We start from the raw sequence: 16,520 nt of genomic DNA, 5'->3' as shown, positions 1-16,520 counted from the left end.
GCACAACCGACCCCCTCGGATATGCGTGGTGTGCTCGCATCTTCGCGCCGTTCAGATCGATCGGCCCCCCAACGCAATCCACCAACTCCCCCAAAAAGCAAGTGATCCAGCAGGTAACTAAGTCGAAAAATAATAAAGTGAATAGAAAAAACAAATAATAGAAAATAACTTAGAAAATAATTTATTAAAATCTGCATCTCTTGTATTGAAGCATTCGGGGAGCTGCACTAGATGCTTTTTCATCCTGCTAAATGTTCAAATGGGTAAAAGTATGGGTTAGTCAGCGAAGCTAGCTTATGAAATTTGTGGCCGAAACGAGTTATTCCGTACAAGAGAATAAGCAGGATAAGGATTTAGCAAAATCAATCTTGGTAATATAATGCAGGGAATCATTAGCCGATTCATCAATAAATTGGGTAAAACAATTAATTCCCCCCATGTAGGAAGGGGTGTTGAAATTCCTTTACCCTTAAACTTAAAATGAGTTGAGGATATTTTTTAAGCGATAAAATTGTTGGCAAAATTAGGCTAGCATTATTTTACTCTAACCATACATTTGGTTCCAGTGACGAAGCCAGGTTTGAATAAGGGCTGTCACAGGAAGGATAGAAATAATAAAAAACTGATCCTTTCGGGGTTATTCATTTCATAACACATATGCTTAAAAGAGAAAAAACACCTTCTTTGGAATTAAAACACAAAAATTGGTTTTAATTAAATCTTGATGAAACGTTTACGACAAGATTTCCAGGTAAGGTACTTCGTGTGTTTATTTTTTTATCTTAATCTCATTATTTTTTTCTTTTTTTTTTTTGATCTTTTTTTTATTTTTTTCAATAATTCTTTTTTATTACCTTACTTTCTTTTTCGTTAACTACGAATAATTAGTTAAAAATATGTACAAGAATTGTGCAAAATTTCATTTATGTAATTCAAAAACAATTATTTTTTTAAACTTTAAAATTAATAATAATATTAATTCCGCCCGTCTCTATTGTAATAACCTTAAAAGGGAAGTGATGCGCAGAATAATCGGTTATTAGGCGAGATTTTTGCTAACTAGTTATTTTATGTTTCATTAAATGCTTATTAAATGATGTTAAATGTTTATTTTTGATCCTTTAAATGATGTTAAATGTTTATTTTTGATCCTTTAAATGATGTATGTAGCTTCGTTAAATCATTTTCGTACAGCACTATGGGTTTCAGGTTACTACTCTAATTTAATCTGATCTACATCAGATGATAATTCCGCTATTGCGGGAAGAGGCGAAAGTATCAAAAAGCCCAACCGTTACGTGAGCTCCCAATGAGTAATAAAACGTTTGTATTTTTTTTTACAAAGACCAAAAAAAAAAAAAAATAAAATAAAATGCTGATTATGTAAGTCAAAAGAACCTGGTGTACGGCTCGAAACCACCACGTCGGTTTCGGTGGTGGGTCACGTGCGCGTATAGATAAACCTGAAAGAACTAGGCCCAGTAGAGAGTCCCTCGTACAGTGAACCTTTATAGGATTCAGACAACTTAATACGAACCTGGCCAAATTGTCAAAGTGACATAAATTATCTAGTCTACATATAGGCGACACGAATATAAGTGTGTCACACAGGAGAATGCATCTCAAGACAAAAGGTGATGGTCTCTTATAGTTTGTGTGATTATCCTTGGTTGCAAAATCACCTTTAGGTCTTGCCCTCCCGAAAATCTACCACAATAGGCTTTGCAGGGAGCAGCTCCTTTCACCCCGGCCGTCTCCTATAAGTTCTTGCATCAAAATACGGTTTGCTTGACTTCTGGTTCTTTTGGTCATCGGTTCCAACTGGCAATGCACCCGTGCACCTCACGCTTATCGGGAGAAAAAAAAACTATCTCTCTTTTCTTTTTGTTTTCAGTAGTGGTGCCGGGGAGTGCCTGTACCAATAATTCTACCGAAGGTTACCCCAGAAAAAGAAATGATTGCAAGAGGCGGATCATCGATTCTTTTTCTAATCAGCTTATATATATCAAAAATTTTCATCAGCGGAAGACTGCAATTTTGAATGTATTGCTAATATACCAAAATGAATGGGTTACCAACAGAATTGTTAATTGAGTCATTGAGTCACTTACCATTGAGTGATTTGCAATTGTACTATAATGACGTACAATTGAGACCCTACATCTTCAATATTTTTTTCAAGAACATATTAATTCTGGCTAGTGTTAGTGAAGAAACTGATGCTGAAGAAGATGATTTTGAATTAGAAGCAGATTCAACTTTCCAGTTTAACGATGGTAAATATATCAAGTTTAACTCGATTTTATCATTTTTGAAATTTGCTTCTAATTATGAAGATTTCTTGAATCCCGATACTTTAGAGGTGGAGTCAATTTGGAATTTATTCCCATTATACAAATTATATCCAAACTTATTGAAAAAATGTCAAAACATCAAGATTAATAACAAATCCGCCACTAATATCATCAATGCTAATGAATGTTACTCCAATTTCGATAATATTAAAGCTTTCACCATAAATGGCCATACCAATTATCAAAACTTCTTGATAACAGCTAATGAAGTCTTTAGTAACTTGAGAACTTTAGGCATAAACAACGTGGATTTCGACTACTCCTTGTTCAATACAAAACTTCCAAGCGTGAATACTTTGGAAATTGGCGATTGCCAGATCAAGTCATTAAAATTGATTCCTGCAAACTTGAAAAGGCTCCTGATCAAATCTTTACCTAATGACTACTCATTGTCGTCCCTCCAATGTAAAAATATTGAAGAGTTGGTTGTTGGTAACGTGGATGACGTTGATTTCACTCGATTCAACCATTTAACTGCATTAACCATATCGAGCCACCGCACAACCCAGTTAAACCAATTGAAGTTACCACCATCAATTAAATCCTTAACCATAAGGAATAGTAAGTTGAGTTTGAATGATATACTGAATTTACCTCTTTTGAAACTCGAATTGGAGAATAGTTTCTTTGTTGATGAAGCAAATGTTGTTTTGAAGAATTTGCTTAGCTTCACTTATATTTTGAATGACTGTCAAAGTAGAGTCAATTTCAACTTGCCAAATGAGTTAAAGGACTTGTCTATAAAATTATCTCAATATACTAATGAAATTGGTAATGTTCATTTTTTGAATGAATCTTCAGCTAAAGTTGAAATTTCAGACGATTACTTTAACAAATCGTACATTCAGTTACCTTTGGATTTAAAAAATTTAAACTTAACTCAAAATTCATTAACGAATACCCACTCTTTACAATTCCCTCCACACTTGGCTAAATTGAACTTATCCCAAAATAAATTATCCTCCTTAGAGAATTCCAATATTCAACTCTTGCAGGATCTTGAGTACCTTGACTTATCTTACAACGATTTTGTGGATTTTAATAACCATCTTCATTTACCCAACAATTTACGCATCTTATCATTATCCAAAAACCCTTTGGTTTCGTACTCCAATGAAAACAACTTATATCAATTAAACTTGAGTCATATAAGTAAACCTCTCGATATTCATTTATCCAACACCGTCAATTCCCTCAGCTTGAAGGATGTCGATACCAGCTCCATTAACCTTGAACAACTCACCCAAAACTTGGGTCACTTCGCTCATCTGCCGAAATTTAATAATCTAGTTGGTTACAACATCTGATTTCTCTTGTATATTAGTTCTTAATGCATATTAGCCCAATGGCTTACTTATCAAGTGCAAAACCTAACCTGTAATCCATTAAACTGCGAAAAACCTCCCCAAACCTCTTTGCAGATTAGATAGCGAGGCTTTTGCAGGTTGCAAATCTCCAGCTTGAAAATAATTTGCACTCTTCATCCTTCTGTAATTACCCATAATACCTTATACCGACTGGTTCATGCTCCACGTATACTGGTGCAAGAAACCAGCAGTATTGTAGTTCGTTAGATGCACAATTTTGCTCGCCGTATTGTATGGGACCAAAGTTTTGTGTGGCTAAACTGTTCCCCTCTTGTCATAATTGCGTCGGAGTTCAGTGTGTTCTCCCTTTTCTGGTATAACTCAACGATGATCCATTTTTTACTATACATATCACTAACAAAAGATTCTCGGAATACGCTCAAGATTACAAGGAAACATTTTCAGCAGGTTTTGGCTAATTCCAGAAATTGTTTGGTGACACGATTTTTCCAGGCTAACCAACTGTTTTTTCCTACTCCGCAATGGCTGCTGGTCCGTTTTTGGCAATCCTAGCCAACAACCTGGTTGGTGGAAGACGTTCTTTGGGTGTCCGTCTTCATCGTCTTTGATAAAGGCTCTAGGCTGGGTTCCCCAGCTAGCCCAGGTAATGTCACCCAGGAGCCCACAGTGTGGATCCGTCTTTCGTGGTGGAAAAACGTCAAATATATCGAGATGATGACGGAAATTTACGGCCAATGCCGGACGCGGTCTCCGAGATTGCAAGTATATATAGATGGGTTTCAGCCCTACTATTTTCAATTCCTTCTTGCAATCTTATTTTCTATGCTAAGTAAGATTCAATAATTTGCAGGGTATGACAAAGGAAACAGCCCTGAATCATACTTCTGACTCGAGTCTAAACTCCGATACTTCAAATGAAGCTCATTTTCATGCTGATCATTACGATGCTGTACCATTAGACCTATCTGGGGTAACAGAGGATGCAGTTTCGAGACAAATATCCAGGATTCAATCCAGAAGGTCTAAAGACACTGATCTTGAACAACAAGTGCAGAATCCAATACCTGATCTGGAACCAGCAGAGATTGAAAAAGTTAATAGTATTTCCGATGATCCAAAATTCAATCGTTTCCCAGCTAGTAAGAAAAAGTTATATGTTGCGGTTGCTTCATTATCGTGCTTCTTGTCGCCATTATCTGGTTTGTCATTTTTACCAGCCGTTCCAGAAATCGCTTCAAGATTTAATACCTCTGGTGAAGTTATTAATATTTCAAGTGCAGTCTATTGCATATTCATGTCGATTTCTCCTTGTATATTTTCTCCAATCTCTGATATCTATGGAAGAAAAATCACTTTCATTGTTTGTTCTTTCATGTTTTCGGTATCAACTATCTTGGTGGCTGTTTCGGTAAATTTAGCAATGTTCTTCATTTTTAGAGCTTTGACTGCCATATTTGGTACTTCTTTCTTTAGTGTGGGTGCTCATGTGGTCGCTGATTTATACATCCCTCGTGAAAGAGGTGCTTGTATGTCTTACATTATATGTGGAGCTCAATTAGGTACCGCTTTTGGTGCAGTAATCGGTGGTATCATTGTTAATTATACTAGTTGGAGAGTTATATTCTGGGCTTTAGCTGGTATTGGTTTTTTGGTTTGCGTAATGGCAATTGTTCTTCTAGAAGAGACTTCCGTTGAAACCAGACATTCAAAGATTTTAAAAGAAGCTAAAAAGACAAACCCAAAAAAGAAATTTGTCCTAGTTCCAATAAACCCATTCAGAATCATTAAGGCTTTAAAGTATCCAACTTTAGTCATTGATGGTTATATCACTATATCTTTGGTTTTCAATATGTATTCTTTGCTAACTCCAATCAGATACGTGATGGATCCAAGGTTTAACTTAACAAAACCAGTCTATAGTGGTTTATTCTACTTGGCTCCTGGGTTAGGCTACTTAGTCGGCAGTTTATTTGGTGGTAAATGGGCTGATTATGTTGTTAGAAAATATCAAAAGAAAAGAGGTAGAAGAGTTCCTGAAGATAGACTACGTCAAACCTATATTCCTTTGGGATTTATTTACCCAGTTAGTATTTTGATATATGGTTGGTCAGTTGAGAAAGAAAAGGGTGGAATGGCGGTACCAATAATCTTTATGTTTATCAGTGGTTTGGCTCAAACAAACATCTTCCCAGCAAGTAACACTTATTGTGTGGATTCAATGCCTGAATTAGCTGGTGATGCAATTGGTAGTAGTTACTTTACGAGATATTTGGCGGCTGCCTTGGCCTCTGCCGTTTGCTTGAAAAGTATCAACAAAATTGGTGTTGGGTGGACTTGTACATATAGTGCTGCTTTACTATGGATAGGTTTCCTCTGTGCTGTCTATCTAGTCAAATATGGTGAGGACGTACGAGTTAACTCACTTATCAAAAATGGTTTAAGAAAGCCAGAAGAGTTCGAATCGATCAAATGATGCTCATCCTCACATAGTACATTCGTTAATTATAACGATTTGTTTTTTCATTTTTATTTATTCAAATTAATCATTATTTTCAGCATTGACATCTTATTTATTCTACTTATCTTAATGTCTTATTTATTTTAATCGTCAATGTCTATTTTCTTTATTAATATGTTCAAATTGTTTATTAAAATCATTAATTTATCATTATAATATACATCATCTGTATGTCAAATATGAAAATTCGTAGAAAAAACATCAATCTAGAGTGACAGGATCATCCCAACTGCCCCTACCAGAATCTTTGTCATTCAACTTCATAAACATACTATCAAGTCCGTCATTAAAATCATCTGCTGATTCTGATCTTGGTTCGACTTTCGCTTTTTTAGTTAGTGGCTCATCATCCAGATCTTCGTCAGTTAATTCTATAAGTTCTTCCTTTGCTCTCTTATTTGAAGAACCTTCACCGTCTATAATCCTATAACAATCCATATCCAATAATTCTATTCGATCGACATCCTTTGGTGTTCCTTTAACAAAGTAGTTAAATACATCACTTATATACAATTGTTTGATGCCAAATAATTCATCACATATTGGACATTTGAAAAGAGGTGGAGTTTTATGATATAACGCAAAATGAAATATTTGACCGTGTTCCGAGTATTGTGGATAAGTATAAATTGGAATTTTCCCTTTTTGAGCAATTTGGATTCTTGGTAATTGGTTCCCAGTTTGTTTCTTATGTTGTTCTTGAAACAACCTTTCTAACCTCCTTGCTTCGTGATTTTTATTTATGAGTTCTTGTTTTAAGTGATATCTTTGATTGAAAGATATTTTACCTATATTAATTTTACAAAAAGATTCAAAGTCAAAACATTCGAAATGTTTGCAGCTCGTTGCTTTGATTGGTAATTTAACTTTAGCTCCTGAGTAAGGATCTTTCAATGAAAAAATTACTTTTTCAATCATATCCTCTTCACTGTTCAAATCGGTGAATAAACTTAATTCTCTTCTCATGACAGTTGCGTAAGTGAGAGGAATTTTTCTATAACCTTGTTCTTTTAATTCTTGTGTCAATTCATTTCTCTTGGGTTGTGGCAAAGTAGACGGTATTCCTGGAAAAAGCTTTCCTTCATTTGATTTTCCGGCTAATTGCGTTCTTGTCCGATTTCCGAACGAAACCTTATCTAGGAAAGATAGATCTTGCGGTGGTAAGGGTGTTATAGGATCAATAATAACGTCATCTTCGTCGTCGGACAGTTCTGGGAGTTTATTTTTTATTCGAGGTTGTGATGAACTTGCCAGCTGAGGTTCAGATTCAGATTCAGACTCGGATTTTTCAGATTCTTTGGCCTCATAATCTGAATCGCTATCAACAACTATTATATCCTCATCAGCAGAAGCATTTGAATTTTCCGGTAGCTTCTGTTTTTCATCTTGTAATTCTGGTGAGAAGGTGGTGTCATCAGTAAGAAGAGCTTGATCTAGCTCTTTATTGAAAGATGCCAATTCACTCTCCGATGTAGACCGATCATTTGAAGAGGCTGTATTATTAAGAGCCTCCTTATCAGTGGTTTCTTCAGGTTTGGGTTTTGCATCATGAACTAGGTTCGTCTCAATATGAATGTTGTCTCCGTTATGAAAAGACTTGGAATTACTTCTTTTCTTCAATAGTTTATCATAGTCAACAGACCCTAATGGCGTTGGGGTTGCAGAATTTGATTTCTTAGTGATGGAGATCGAATTTTGGTCCTTTTGTTGGGAATTTGGAGGAGAGGGGGGTGATAAATAAACTTTTTTGTTCTCTTGAACCAGAACTGGCTCTTTGGCTTCACTAGACTTTTCCATTTCATTTAGTATTTTTGGGGATAGCCGTATCGAAACATTAAATGAAGGAAATGTTTGTCCATTTGTAACGTAAAAATCATTTGAGTAACATACTTTAAGGCCGTTTTGCTTCGGCCCTTTTATCTTTAATCTGGAAGTCGAAGGCATGGTATAGACATTTGTGTACTAGATTATTTTTGCCCATTCGAGGGAACCTGTTTATGAAGATGACTAAAACTCAAACTTCTTTCCAGCAGCTATTATGACTTTTTTTGAGAAAAAACTCTTAAGTTATTCAAATACTCTGGGTGGCTTCCTTTCAAAGGAATCTTCAATAAGTCTATCACACTAGTGATATTTGTTAAAATAAGGGTTCTAACAGGAAAAGTTTATAAAAATATGGTTCTAAGAAGGTTACTTGATTTTTCTAGTGTGCAATTCCACGGAGCCCGTACACCTCATTGCAAAACTTTGTTTTTGCAATTATACAAAAACGTTTTGCAATCCTACAATACGTGATGATAATGAACCCCAAATTACATGAGCTATATCACCTAAGCTATACTCCACGAATTTGTATTGAGTAACTGAATTTAAATTACAAACCAAAGAAGAAAGAGGAAATGAAATAGAAAAATGCATAATGGTGGAAACATCACCAACGTCCGCCTCCACCATGGTGTCCGTGATGGCCCCCATGATGTCCACTATGACCTCCGCCAAAGTCACCAAAACCACTTCCGCCAAAGTCACTAAAACCACCTCCGCCACCGTGGTGGTGGCGACCTCCGCCACCCATAAAATCGTTACCAAAGCCACCGGAATAGTTTCCACCTCCATGATGTCCACCTCCATGGTGACCACCTCCATGGTGACCACCACCCAGGCCCATCATGCTTCCTAGAGCCATGCCACCGAGAGCACCCATTCCACCACCCATTCCACCACCCATTCCACCACCCATTCCACCACCCATACTAGGGCGTCCAGAAGGTCTGCTGTAACCAGATCCTCCTAAACCTCCTAAACCTCCTAAACCAGAGGAGCCTCCCATACCTCCGAAACCAGAGGAGCCTCCATAGCCAGAAGAGCCATGTGATTTACCTTTGATGGCATGTTTAATCAAAGAACCAACTAAACCAGCACCACCAGACAGACCACCACCACTTCCACCGTAGCCCCCTCCATATCCACCACCACCGCCAGAGCTCATTCCAGCACTTACCAAACTGCCAACCAAACCTCGATCACCAGAACCCTCACCCTGTTGCGTTTCTTGAGGAGGAACGTATTGCTGTTGAGATTGGGGAGAACTGTTGTAAAACTCGGCCGATGAACCAGAAGCACCAGTTGCGTTTGCACCAACAGGCTCTGTAGGGACCTCCCATTGAGATTGACCAGTTTGGGTGTTAACATAAAAGTAACATTTGTATTCCTCGTCCCATTGGGCAATCCAACCTTCAGGAAGCTTTGGAGGAGTAGGTTTATCAGACATTGTATTTCGAGATCTTTTTACCAGTACTAATTGCGAATTAGCTATAAACAACCCTTTAAAACTGTTTTCCTTTTCAGTTAAAATGAAGAGTTATAAGGACAATTTCTTTAATTAAGTAACTTAATTGAATATAACAATTCCCATTGGCCTTTTGAAGCAATTTTCTTAGTAAATTTCATCTACTCTTAAAGTACTGCACATATTTGTTGCTTTATGTAGGTGAACGTTTGAACAATCCCGTACACCAGGGGCATCGATCTACAATAAGATGGTGATGACCTTATACCGAGATCGAGTCATTCATTTACATGGATTATTGAATAGATGAAAGAGTTAAATAATATTTAGTAAAACAGTTTGTAGAAAAATACACAGTAACAAAAAAAAGGAAACACAGTAACAAAAGATATGAAATTCAAAAACAGATAACGGACGTTAATACTAATCATCTGATTTACCTAAATGTAAACCTTTCTTGAAAACTTTACCGACACCTCCTACACCTTTTCCGACACCTTTACCGACACCACCAACACCTTTTCCGACACCTTTACCAATACCACCGACACCTTTACCAACGGTACCGAATGCATCACCAATGTTGGTACTAGACTCAGGTCTGACATTCAAAACGAATTCTGGTTTGAAGGAAAAGTTAACGTAGGTAACACCACCGTCGCCACCATCTTCAGCTTCCAAAGCACAAGAAGTTTCAATGGTTTCACCGGTATATGGAATGTCAGCAAGTTTGATGTAACCAATACCTAATAAATCGTCTTTTTCTGGACCAATATCCCAATCCATAACAACAACTTTCACCACAGAGTCGTAACGATTTGAAACTTCAGTAGTGCAAGTTTCATTATAAGTTGGTTCCAAAGTTCTCTTAACTTTTTTAGTCTTGAAAAATGGTTCTTTATCAGTATTCAAATACAATTCAACGTAAGGATCTGATTTACCATTTCTATCAGCACTTAATAAGCCTTCAGCTCTGACAACTTCGGCAGTTAAAATACCAGAATTATTGACGGAATCTTGAGGTGGGACTTCGTGTTCATAAATGACTGGAACATATGAACAACGGACTTTAAAAGTAGCATCCAGAGCACCATTTAATTCAATGGTGGTTGGGTTATGGTATCCATTCTTTAATAATTGTAAAGTTGGAATAGTAGTTTCAGCAATAACTTTTTCAGCACGATTATCATCTTTATTTTTAGTAATTCTGAAACAGGCTTTGGACCATTCTAATTCTTTGACAACAGCATCACCAGTAACACCAATCTTTGTCTTTTTGCCTTTCAATTTTTGAGTAACGTAATCGGAATGACCATGATTATCAAAGAATGCTTGTAAGTAAACACCATCTTTTGATAAGTCAGCTTCGATTAATTCGTAAATTACAACACCACTCTTATATTCAAGTAATTCATCTAAAGACAATTTCAATTTAGAAGAGCCATGTTCATCTTCGTCATCATCTTCTCCTTCAACATCATCCTCCTTAGCTTTAGCAGCGTCTTTATCAATCTCAGTACCTTTCTTTTCATTTTTAATGAGTTGTTCAGATGGAGGTGGTGCTTCAGCATTTGGTTTACTTGCTTCACCAGTTGTTTCAGCATCGGTTTTTTCTTTTTCAGCTTTTTCTTTAGCAGCCTTGGCAGCTTTTTCCTTTTCATAACGTTGGCGTTCTTCTTCTTCTTCTTTAATATCTTCTAACGTCATTACTGGTAAGCATGGATAAAATGAAAGTGAATAAGTTAAAGTACCTTTTGGTCCTTTCTTGTGAATTAATTTACCTTCTCTCTTTTCAGGATCAGTATACTCAATATATTGACCACGTTCGTTTTTACTGATAATATCATTCAATTTAACATCGAACGAACCAAGTGTTCTATCAGGGGAGTGGGCTTCCACATCCATAACTTCCAAAGTTAATTTTTGATTTGGTGATGAAATAACAGCGTAATGAACTTCATTCCAAGTTGGGTTTAAGTTGGATTCAATAGCAGCAGTACGGGCTCTTTGGAAACCATTGATTAATACACGAGCATATGGATCAACCTTACCAATTGTTTCCAAGTTACGTAAATCTTCAGCTCTTTCAACACTAACACGGACAACACCAATTGGGGGAGTGTAACCACCAGCACCTTCTGCTCCAACCATAGCAACTGGTTTCCAAGAAGCATGAATTTGAATTTCACCACCACGAGGTAATGGGAACCAAGTTTCATCAACTTGAGTAGCATCAACTAATTCATTGAAAGTGGAAGTAATTTTACCAATGATACGATCATCATCCTTATTTTTAATATATATTCTAACTTTGGCTTTAGCACGATTATTAACAATCTTTTCTTTTGAAACACCCCAAGCTGGTGTATCACCTTTAACGGCAGAAGTAGTGAGTAACTCTTCATTATCAAAGTAAACTTCAGCAAAAGCGCTGACTGGCTTACCAGCTTTATCAGGTTTCAAGTTTCTAGCACCAATCAATTCCAATCTTGCAATACCAGTATTTAATTCTGGTGGAGGAATAATAGCCCCATCTGGTTGTCTTTCAGCTTCAATAGTTGGCATAAAGTTCAAATCAAAATTCAAATCACCAACTGGTTTATTATTTCTGATGAAAGATTGAGATAAATTAGTTTGTTTTGGTTCTTTAATCATAACTTCTAAGTCGAATTGAATAGAACCAGATAAACGATCTTTTCTTTTACTATTATAATCCCAAAGAGAAATATTCAAAGGTTCTGATAAAGAAGTAACTGGGATATACAAGGTTTCATTCCAATTTGGACTGGTAGTATTTTTCTTATGTTTTGTTTTAGCTAAAACATCTTTTCTAAAACCAATAGTTAAGTAAGGGTCCATTGTATTACCACGAGTAGCGAAATTAGCAATTTTAGAACCATTTTTAATATTAATTTCCAAGACACCAACAGCAGAACCAAAAGGATGACCAGCCATGATTTGTTGTAAATTTAATTGGAAAGATAACGGATTGAATAATAAAGAACCAACATATTTCTTAATCATTTCATTAATAAAAGGATATAAACCGGGGAAAGCCAAAACTTCCCAATTAAAAATGGTGTCACCCAAAATTTTTGAATTAAAATCAAATTGAGGAGGTTCTAATAAAGTGACGTTTACTGTTTGAATATGGGGGAAAGCACTCATCATTCTTAATCTAATTCTAGCCAAACCCTTGAAAGCAACATCTGAAACAGCGACTGAAACAGGGAAACCAAAGACATTAGCTTTAACAATGACTTTTTGATTAACGTTATTTTTCATTTGTTTATTATTGGAATCAGCCAAAGCATTTGGAGTAAAAGAAAATCCCCAATCCATAACCACAATATCATCGGCGGTACCACCAATTGTTTTAACAGTATCAATTCTTGGAGGTTTAGTACCAGCAGTGAAAGAATCCAACCATAATTGCTTAACGAAAGCAGGAGCTGGAGAAGAAGCCAAGATTGGATTAGCAATTTCACAAACAATTTGAGAAACAGAAGGTTCTAAATAATGCCAGAATTTTTCCAAAAAAACATTACACCAATCCATAGTTTCATAATCATCTTCAATTGATTTGATTGAAAATTCTCTTTGTGCTTGTTCACGTAATAAAGTTCTATAACGTCTAATAGAAGCACGATATAAAATAGCAAAAACAACCATAATGAAAAAAACTGGAGCCAAAGAAAATCTTAACCAACCGAAAAACCAAGATAATGCCCCACTAACAATGATATAACCTACATTATGAAACCAATCTCCATAAGCTGCAGGAGGCAAATAAGTATCAAAGATCGAAGGATGAGTTAATAAATCCACAGTTTCATCTTCTAAAGTTAAAGCATCTTTTTCTTCCCAACCACCAACTTCTTTCCAACCACGATATGTTGGCTCCACCGAAGGTCTTGGTGGTGGTTTGGTGGTGATATTCGAAAGGTCCAAATCTTCACTAATAGTCCAATCAACACTAGTTACTTTGGTACCTTCAGTAGTAGTGGTCAAGTTCTTCCCCTTTCCTTCAATGGGGTTGATGGAGGATGTATGGGTGGACTCTCTGGCTAAATGGCTAGTTGAACCAGTTGGAGTAGAGGAGATCTTGGCTGCTCTTTTCTTAAGTTCATCCTCTTCAATTGGAGCCTTTTGGTCAATTTCAACCTGCTCTGGAGGTAAAATTATTTCATCGGGCTAAAAAAAAATAGTTAGTACCAATTCCAATTATCAAAAAATTCTCAATTCAATCACTCAACCTCAATTGAACTCAATTGAGCCCAATTGAACCCAATTGTACATACATTAGAAGCCATCTTTCTCCTAGATTCGATGAATATTCTACTTTAATGATTACTAGAAAGAAGAAAAGTATACGATTTTTTTCCCCTTCAAAGCGAAATGAAAATTTCATTGCTAATACTTCTTTTATTTACCTGAAATTCATGATGATTTTTGTGACATGCACTCACTTTATTCTCAGTGTCTTGCTCTACGAGAGGCGTAGTTACTTTTTTTTATTTACTAAATACTTATCACGAGACATAATCAGTAGTCTAATCCCTAGTCTGCAAGAGAAGGGATCTGTTACACGGGGGTATCTCGTCAAGGTAGTTAAATTGAGCCCGTAGATTTACTAACAATTTGATTTTTTTTTTTTTGATTTTTTTTTGGAGATTTTTTTTTGGAGATTTTTTTGGCTTCTTTTGTTTTTTGCAACATTTGCCAGAACTACAGTTATATGAAAAAGAATAGATTATCAAAACATTAAGGCAGGAGAGGAGCAAGAAGAAGATCAATTAGGTGGGTTATTTCTAGGAGTAAACAAACACTGTTTAGGAACCGATACGATACTTTCGTATACCAATACAATAAACAACAACATACTAGTCATACCCATCATTAGGGTAATATTCATTTTGGCAAAACTCAAGCATAAGATGATGATACCGATGGGGATTCTGCCAATGACTCTCCAGAACTTTGGGATGATGTGTAAATCTGGAGGATCACGGCTTTTATCTAATAAACCAAGGATCCCAATCATAATCATCGAAACACAAACACCACCGGTGAAGAAGAGGGACAAGGCATACAAATCGGCTTCCCCTTCTTCAGCTTCTCCGTAGATCGATTCTCTCGCCAATAGTTCACCTCCGGCGTCGGCCGACAACACCAAACTGGCAATTAGGGGGATATGACTATAGATCCACCCCATTGCGGTCCACCCGTTATTTCTTAAAGGATGGGTGGCGGTTTTGGAGGTGGATCCACTATTGTAAAGCCAAAATAAGATATAGGCAATGATTAATAAGAAAACCCCTCTACCGAATTTGTAACTTAAACCAGGGCCTAGCGGATTCAGAGCCACGATTTTATATAAGAATTCACCAATGGCAATGGTGACAAACGTTGAGAATCTTTCAACCTCATGCTCGATATTGAGAGCGGTTGACATGGTTAATTTCATAAACTTTTTGGTTCTAGGGTGGAACGCAACAACAAAGAAAATTTGTTCTAAAACCATGATTGCAATGGAAACCCCGACTTTAGCCCATTTCCCTACGAATATCACGATTATCCATAAACAACAAGTGATGAATAACGACACCGAATAAAGTCTTTGTTGAACCCGATGCTGTGGAACATATATCGAATAAATCAATAAAGCAATCATTAACGAGATCCGACACAATATATAGGGAACAACCAGCAACGCTGCTCCCAGCGCACCGTCCAAGATCTTCTCATTACTATTAACATATAGCGTTAATAAAGCCAATATCCAAAGAATATACAATTTCTGCGACAAATCTTCATTATAATAATAATTGGTGAAATCCTTGATATCTGCCCACACAACCCACATGGGAATGAAAAATAATATATACTTAAGCAACGAAGCTCCACTGGCGGTTTCGGATGCATTTCCTGCCAAGTTGGCAATAATACCAACGTACATCAAATCCAAAAATAATTCCGTCTTAGCAGCTCCTCTTTCCCCCTTGGTTCTATACAACACCCCATCCTTGAAGTAATTAAGGGCGTGTGGTCTAATGAACCAAACGGCATCCCTGGGTCTCTTAATATACTGGAAATTGATATCCCCGTACTTCCTGATAAACTCATCTTCATCTTCCGAGTCGGTATGAATCTCGTCTTCCACCAATTCCTCATTGGTCTGCTGGGCCTCGTAATCGTTACTGGCGTTGCTGGCGTTGCTGTCGTTGCTGTCGTTGCTGACGTCAGCCCGCTCTCCAACATGTTGTTCCGCAGGACTCAGCTGGTTATCCTTGATCGACATAGCTACCGTGAAGGAAAAGGGTCCCAAACGTTCTTTTAGAAATAAGCTTCTTTGACAGGAAAAAAGCCTGTTTCAGCCGTTGTTGCTTATGTAAGCGGCGGCCCGCATGTGCGCATTAACTATTGAGTATTAACTATTGAGTATTGAGTAAGTATTGAGTATTGAGTAAGTATTGAGTATTGAGTAAGTATTGAGTAAGTATTGAGTAAGTATTGAGTAAGTATTGAGTAAGTGTTAACTATTAAGTGTTAACTATTAAGTGTTAACTATTGAGTAAGTAGTGAGTGTTGATTAAGTATTGATTATGAGTGGGTTGATTAAGTACGTATTGATTAAGTACGTATTGATTAAGTATTGACTAAGTATTGATTATGAGAGGGTTGATTATGAGAGGGTTGATTAAATACTGGTAGGTATCAAGTAGTATTAAGTACTGGTAGGTATTAAGTACTGAATGTGTTTATTGTGTAGATATCAAGTATGAAGTATTGAATTAGATTACATATGGAGTAAGGCAGTGTTATTAGTATTGATCAATTGAGCAATTGAGTAATAGATTAATTGAGTAATTGAGTAATAGATTAATTGATTAAGAGGATTAATAAGTGTTAGCTGCAAACACTGAGTAAGTAGTAAGTATTGAGTAAGTATTGAGTATTGAGTAAGTATTGAGTATTGAGTAAGTATTGAGTATTGAGTAAGTATTGAGTATTGAGTAAGTATTGAGTAT

The 16,520-nt window shown here is 36.5% G+C and overlaps 5 protein-coding genes across 5 annotated transcripts; 2 read left to right on the top strand and 3 right to left on the bottom strand.

The window, feature by feature from the left end:
* Window positions 1-1,822: 1,822 nt before the first annotated feature.
* Window positions 1,823-3,661, top strand: HYPBUDRAFT_168450 (uncharacterized protein; the record flags this gene model as incomplete). The annotated part of the gene is made up of 1 exon (XM_020222807.1): window positions 1,823-3,661. The coding sequence occupies exon 1, from the start codon at window positions 2,063-2,065 to the stop codon at window positions 3,659-3,661; it is 1,599 nt and encodes a 532-aa protein (XP_020074804.1). The 5' UTR covers window positions 1,823-2,062.
* An 874-nt stretch (window positions 3,662-4,535) lies between these two features.
* HYPBUDRAFT_7897 (MFS general substrate transporter) lies at window positions 4,536-6,155 on the top strand (the record flags this gene model as incomplete). The annotated part of the gene is made up of 1 exon (XM_020223698.1): window positions 4,536-6,155. The coding sequence occupies one exon, from the start codon at window positions 4,536-4,538 to the stop codon at window positions 6,153-6,155; it is 1,620 nt and encodes a 539-aa protein (XP_020074803.1).
* Window positions 6,156-6,351: 196 nt separating this feature from the next.
* Window positions 6,352-8,317, bottom strand: FGR3 (Fgr3p). The gene has a single exon (XM_020223318.1). It carries the CDS (start codon window positions 8,142-8,144, stop codon window positions 6,402-6,404), a length of 1,743 nt encoding a protein of 580 aa, XP_020074802.1. The 5' UTR covers window positions 8,145-8,317; the 3' UTR covers window positions 6,352-6,401.
* A 214-nt stretch (window positions 8,318-8,531) lies between these two features.
* Window positions 8,532-9,496, bottom strand: HYPBUDRAFT_153900 (uncharacterized protein). Its single transcript, XM_020221795.1, has one exon. The coding sequence runs from the start codon at window positions 9,469-9,471 to the stop codon at window positions 8,632-8,634; it is 840 nt and encodes a 279-aa protein (XP_020074801.1). The 5' UTR covers window positions 9,472-9,496; the 3' UTR covers window positions 8,532-8,631.
* A 301-nt stretch (window positions 9,497-9,797) lies between these two features.
* Window positions 9,798-15,797, bottom strand: HYPBUDRAFT_13149 (uncharacterized protein). The gene is made up of 2 exons (XM_020219454.1): window positions 14,351-15,797; window positions 9,798-13,683 (listed from the first exon to the last, which is right to left on the bottom strand). The coding sequence occupies exons 1-2, from the start codon at window positions 15,788-15,790 to the stop codon at window positions 9,913-9,915; spliced, it is 5,211 nt and encodes a 1,736-aa protein (XP_020074800.1). The 5' UTR covers window positions 15,791-15,797; the 3' UTR covers window positions 9,798-9,912.
* Between the last annotated feature and the right edge of the window lie 723 nt (window positions 15,798-16,520).

This window comes from Hyphopichia burtonii (genome assembly GCF_001661395.1).
Source record: "Hyphopichia burtonii NRRL Y-1933 unplaced genomic scaffold HYPBUscaffold_7, whole genome shotgun sequence".
Taxonomy (NCBI): Eukaryota; Fungi; Ascomycota; class Pichiomycetes; order Serinales; family Debaryomycetaceae; genus Hyphopichia; species Hyphopichia burtonii.
The sequence above is the reverse complement of the archived record's forward strand: the minus strand, read 5'-3'. Positions and strand labels throughout refer to the sequence as shown.

Coding starts and splice junctions, on each gene's coding strand:
- FGR3 (XM_020223318.1), bottom strand. CDS start 8,144: ATGCCTTCGACTTCCAGATTAAAGATAAAAGGGCCGAAGCAAAACGGC.
- HYPBUDRAFT_153900 (XM_020221795.1), bottom strand. CDS start 9,471: ATGTCTGATAAACCTACTCCTCCAAAGCTTCCTGAAGGTTGGATTGCC.
- HYPBUDRAFT_13149 (XM_020219454.1), bottom strand. CDS start 15,790: ATGTCGATCAAGGATAACCAGCTGAGTCCTGCGGAACAACATGTTGGA. Junction 13,684..14,350: donor TGTTGTTGTTTATTGTATTG/GTATACGAAAGT, acceptor ATTTTTTTTTAG/CCCGATGAAATAATTTTACC.